The sequence below is a fragment of the Octodon degus genome, unplaced genomic scaffold, assembly GCF_000260255.1.
Source record: "Octodon degus isolate 3935 unplaced genomic scaffold, OctDeg1.0 scaffold00111, whole genome shotgun sequence".
Lineage (NCBI taxonomy): Eukaryota > Metazoa > Chordata > Mammalia > Rodentia > Octodontidae > Octodon > Octodon degus.
The window spans coordinates 8700438-8706274 of NW_004524687.1; the positions used below are offsets into that span (position 1 = coordinate 8700438).

Genomic DNA, 5837 nt, shown 5'->3' on the forward strand with positions numbered 1-5837 from the left:
TTTTTTTTTTGGCAGAACTGGGGATTGAACTCAGGCCCTTGCACTTGCCAGGCAAGTTCTTATTCTGCTGAGCTATCTCCCCGGCCCCTGGTATCATTATTTCTATGGTCAATTATTACCAGGTTTTAAGTTTCTTTGGGCAATCATTTTGCTCTGTTTCCTTGTTTGAAAAATAATATGCTGTTTTATTTATAATGCTCTTGTCTTAGGTGTCTAATTCGTGGCTGCTTTTAACAGGGACATTTATCTATCATGGTGTTATTTATTTATTTATTTTTGTATTTTAGGGAAGAGTCTACAGGGTCTCACTACTAGATGGGACTCATAGTGATCCACCTGTTTATAGCCTCCCAAGAGCTGGGATTACAGGCGTGTGCCATGACACCCACTCTCAAATGCCAACTCAGCTCAGCAGGCCTGGCAGGCCTGGGGATTTTGCAGGCCTGGGGATCAAACCCTCAGCCCCTGTGCCTGCTTGCAGGTGCTTTAATCTGCTGAGCTATTTGGCTGGGCCGAAACATTCTTGTTTTTTATTTTGTTTTTGTTTTTTTAAAGGCAGTGTCTCACAGTATAGACTTGAATACACTAAGTACCCCAAGCTGCCCACCAGTTACAGATCCTCCTGCTTCAGCCCCAAGTGCAGAGATGGTATGCACCACCACACCTGATTTAAGCAGGTTCATCAGTTTTTAACACTTGACAATTAGATTTCACATAAAAATCAGACTGTTCCCTTTGTGTAGCCCAGGAAGGTCGTAAACTCACGATCCTCCTGCCTCAGCCTCTTCAGTGTCATACCACCTAGGAAAAGCCACATCTCTAACAGGTGTTTAGCACATGCAGGGTGTTAGGCTAGGTCCTGAGAGATTGACTGATTGGGCCCCTGTTCTGGTGAAATGTAGTAGGTAGCTTCACATTCATGCCTAGGTTCAGGAATGATATTTTCCTCATTTTTAACCTTTGCAGGAGAAATGCTGTCATATGGAGATAAGCAGGAGGTGGAAATCAGAGGGTGCTCTCTGTGGTGTGTCGAGCTGATCCGGGATTGTCTTCTGGAGCTTATTGAGAAACAGAGTGGAAAGCCTAATGGCGAGATCAACTCCATCCTCCTGGATTATTACCTGTGGGACTATGCCCGGGACCACAGGGAAGACATGAAAGGGATTCCGTTCCATCGCACACGCTGCATATACTACTGATCCAGCTGTGACTTACCCTGACTCGTTGGGAGCAAGCCAGTGAGATGATAGGACGTTTGTTCAACTTGGCTTTGGTATTAGGAGAAGAGGGTAAAAATTACACAAAAAAATTTTTTTTTGCAGTTTCACTTCATGGTTTCTTTCCTGAGCTAGGTGCAGTGGTGTACCTAGCTACTTGGGGAGCTGAGGCAGAAGGATCTTTCTTGAAGTGAGCACAGGCAACACAAACCCATGTGCCATCTCCAAAAAAAAATTGGAGACATAGTAGCTTCTTTTTTTAAAATCAGATTTTATTGGTACTTTTTATGTAGAGATTACATTCATCATAGAGAATTTGTACCTGTACATGATGTAACTTATTTTCTTCCCCAGCCTACTCCCCTCCCTTCAACTGCTCTCCCCATTTACAAAAGCTATGTTTACATGTTCTTTTCTCACTATTTTTTTATTTTATGTATTTTAGTACAGAGACTACAGGGTCTCATTACACAGATTGGACTTGTAGTGATCCTCCTCTTTTCAGCCTCCCAAGTGCTGGGATTACAGGCACACCCAGTCTCACTGTCCCAGGTGCCCCAGGGGCGGGCCCAGCACGGCACTGCGGGATTGAACCCTGGTCCCTGCGCCTGTCTAAGCAGGTACTTTAGTCCGCTGAGCTATGTGGCCTGCCCTTTTTCTCACTGTCTTTTACTTTTTCATTTCTTTCCTTTCCTCTTTCACCCTCTCTTATTCCCTTTTGTAAAAACAAACCTTATATTTTTTGAGACAAAGTCTTTCAGTGCAATTCAGGTTGGTCCTGAACTCACTATGTAGCCCAGGCTGACCTTGAATTTGAGGTGGTCCTCCTGTCTCAGCCTCCCAATTATTGGGATTACAGGTATGTGCTATCACACCTAATTATAAAAATAAATCTTTTCTTTCTTTCTTTTTTTTTTTTTTTTGCAGTACCAGGGATCAAAGTTGGGACCTTGTGCTGGCCAGGCAGGCACTTAAGGCTTAAACCACATTTCCCTGGCCCTCCTAAAAATAAATGTTGACACCTTATTTTAAACTTTTTATTGATAATGATAGTAGATTTTACCTTTTTTAATGTGTTTAGTACAGGGTCTCACTATAAAGATCAGACTTGTAGTGATCCTCCTGTTTTCAGCATACCAAGTGGTGGGATTATAGGATCGAACCACCACACCCAGTCTATGATAGTAGATTTTTATATATAATGATTTTCATTTAAGGATATCTTTATTTCGTTTCTATTTCAGATTATATTGAAATTGAATAAAGATCTTCAAAATTTTTCTTAAACCAAGAGTGGGTTATTTCCTCAAAGCAGAATTTACCACATATTAAAAGTTTACTATAAGTTAGGGTATTTACTCTCTACTCATGGAACTTTAGTACCTACTAAGCATTCATTTTCACCTCCACCCTTCCAAGAGGCTCTTGAGTTTTGTGGTATATCTAGAGTACTCCCCTCTTTCCTTCACATCCATGGAAGACTGATTTTCTGATCTTGTGCCCCAGTAGTCATATCCACACACACCAAAGTCCTTCAGCAGAAGGGTTTTTTTTTTTTTTTTTTGCTCTGAATGCCTTCAGGGCAGGTTTGGCTGGCTTGAGTTGTGGGGATCAAACCACAGCAACCTGAGACTGACTGCTTTGTTGAAGCAGTCACTTAAAGAACTGAGCTGAGTGGCAGGCCCCCACCAAAGTCCTTCATATAAAATGGTTTAATATTTGCATACATCTCTATACATTTTCCAATATACTTGTTTTTATGGTACTGGAAATCAAACTCAGAATCTCAGGCTTGCCAGGTGTGTGCTTTGCCACTGCACTAAATCCCTGGCCTTGTTTGTCTTGAGACTAGGTCTCAATGTATAGCCCATGCTGGCCTTGACTTCACTACAATCCTAGCTCACCCTTCTGGGTGCTAGGATTATAGGTGTGCACCACCATACCTGAGGGTTTTTTTTTTTTTTTTTTGCGGAACCGGGGATTGAACTCAGATCCTTGCATTTGCCAGTCAAGCGCTTATCCTACTGAGCCAATTCCTCGGCCCCTACCTGACTTTTCTTGAATTCAACTACATATGTAGTCCAGTTTGGCCTTGAACTTACTGTGATTCTGCCTTAGCTTCCCGAGTACTGCAGTCACACACATGTGCCACCAAGCCAGCGCTATATTTTTTTAAAAAATTCTTTGTAGTGTCAGGTGTCAACCCCTGGGTCTCATATATGGTAGCCCTGTATCCCCTCCCTGTCCCATACACTTTTTGAGATAAAGTTTCATTATGTAGCTCAGGCTGGTCTTGAACTCAGCAGATACCCCAGGTTGGTACCAAACTCAGCAATCCTCCAGCCTTACCATCCTGAGTGTTGGGATTATAGGCATGTGCTACTACCATCCTACATATTTGAAGTTGTTTCTAGACTACTTATACCTAATGTAGCGTAAGCTATGTAAATATAGTATTTCTGCTTTTTAGGGCATAATGATGTTCAAAATGTTTGGGTCCTGGTGTTTTTGCTCTGATGGCTGAATCCAGGGCTGTAGAGCCCAGCAGTAGGGGAGCCTTGACTGTCTGTCCTTGTCTGCTGCAATTGAGAAAGGTGCCTCTCCCCAAGCACATCACTGCCATCTGCTGGAGATTGTCACTGTGCCCTCACAGCACACTGCAGCTGTGTGAAGGCCTCCTGACCCCTGTAGTGCTCAGCCATTGTAAGTCACTGTCTGTCCTAGACATGACTCCAGAGAGCTCAGTCCATGCCTGGTTCAGGGTTGTTTCTGGTATGAACCACACACTGCATGATAATCCTGTCTCCACCTGTGACTGCTTTGGTAATGGGTAAGTAATCTATGCCTGACTGCTGGAAAGGGAGGGAGGTCTTCCGGGAGGGTTCTGGAAAAGGGTAGAGAAAAGATGTTTCTCTTTAGTGATTTTCTATCTGAATGTGATATCCAGTAAGTGGAAGCTCTTAGGAGTAAAGCCTGTATTTCCCAAAGAAGCAGTTGCCTCGTACCTGCTGAGGTACCCCCACCCCCAACCCCTGCTGGCCTGCTTTGCTGATAACAGCACCCCACCCTGCAAACCCACCATCCGGGGGTGCTCAGATGTTGATATAATAAAATGGCACAGTGTTTGCATATAGTCTACTAACATCTTCTGGTATACTTTAACTTACCTCTAGATTACTTATACCTAAACAGTACAAATGCTATGTAAATAGCTGTTACACTTCTTACACTGTAATGCTTGGGGAATAATGACAAGGATAGAAGTCTGTACAGATGCAGTTATTTATACTGTATATTTCTGCCATTTTTTGGGAAAGGGAAAATTTCATAATAATATGTAGTGGATTGACAACTGGTGGTCAACTCAGCTGAACTGAACCAGCATGGTGCTGGGTGTGGGAGGCCCCCCTGAGGATTGTTGCTAATAAAATAAAAAAATAATAGTGAAAAAGAGGTGAAGCTGCTGCAAGCCCGAGGGAGCTGTTGGTTTTCCTGGAGGAGCTCGTCATGCTGGCTTTCCCGATGAACTCATTGTCAGGAGCTCAGGACCTTGTCACTAAGAATGGCTACGGTTGGTGCACGGTTCAGTCTTTTGGAGAAGCTTGTCCCACTGGCTTTCCGGATAGATGTGGCTGTTTTCATCTTTGGAGAGGCTCGGGACCTCACTGTCACTGAGTATGGCTGTGGTACCTTTCAGGGGAGCCCTGGTCCTTATTTTTGAGCGTTGCTTCCTGGCGGCAGTGCAGATCGCTCAGCCCGTTAGCACAGATCCTTCATCTCGCTGGCACAGACTTTCTAGCTTCCACCTTTGGGCCTTCCCAGAGCAGATCTGTGAAATAGGTCTACATGAGACATTGTTGTGTGCTCCTGGCCTCCAGCTGGACTCGTGGGAAGGATTGTTATGAGCTCTAGGTCCTCATCTGAACTCATACAGGATATTAGGATCCAGGCCCTCAGCTGGATTCTTTTGGTCGTTAGTGTGTGGACAGATTTCCTGCTGTCTTTTTGTATATGACTCTTTGGGTGACTGTTAATACAATAATTCTATAAATCATGTGTCCTGTATTGTTTGCCTGGCAAAATCCCATACAACACAATGAGAATAACGAGTTAATACATCGAGTATTGTTATCTTTTTAAAAAAATATTTATTTATTTATTTAGTGTGTGTGTAGCCAGTTCAGCCCACCAGGGGGCGGGGCTGGCTGGCATGTGGTGCTGGGGGATTGAACCGCGGTCCCTGTGTTTTGTTTAGTTTAGCTTGTTCCAAGTAGGTGCTTTAGACCACTGAGCCATCTCACCAGCCCCTTGTTATCTTTTTTTAAAAATATTGTTATCTTTAAAGTAGTTACTCAGAGTACGAGATGCGACGATATTCTCCAGATGACAATATTTTGCTGACTGTATATTACTGTCATTCATCTAAGTTTCTCTTTTTTCTATAATTTCCTTTAGTATTTTCTCTCTTTGGGTTAAGGATATTTTTAATTTCTGTATTTATGTTTTCTTATTTTATTTTTTTTTTTGTACTAGGACTCAATCTTGGACACTTGCCAGGCAGGCCAGGTGCCACTGAGCTAAATCCTCAGCCCCAAGTGCTGGGATTATAGGCAGACTACC

The 5837-nt window shown here is 43.2% G+C and overlaps 1 protein-coding gene across 1 annotated transcript in view; it reads left to right on the forward strand.

Annotated features, from left to right (window-relative positions):
- Positions 1-1511, forward strand: part of CUNH9orf64 (chromosome unknown C9orf64 homolog) — a 14853-nt gene extending 13342 nt beyond the window's left edge. Inside the window, exon 4 of the mRNA XM_004639396.2 lies at positions 967-1511. Within this exon, the coding sequence (XP_004639453.1) occupies positions 967-1199 (233 nt within the window). The 3' untranslated portion in view covers positions 1200-1511. The remainder of the gene's footprint in view (positions 1-966) is intronic.
- The last annotated feature ends 4326 nt before the right edge of the window (positions 1512-5837 follow it).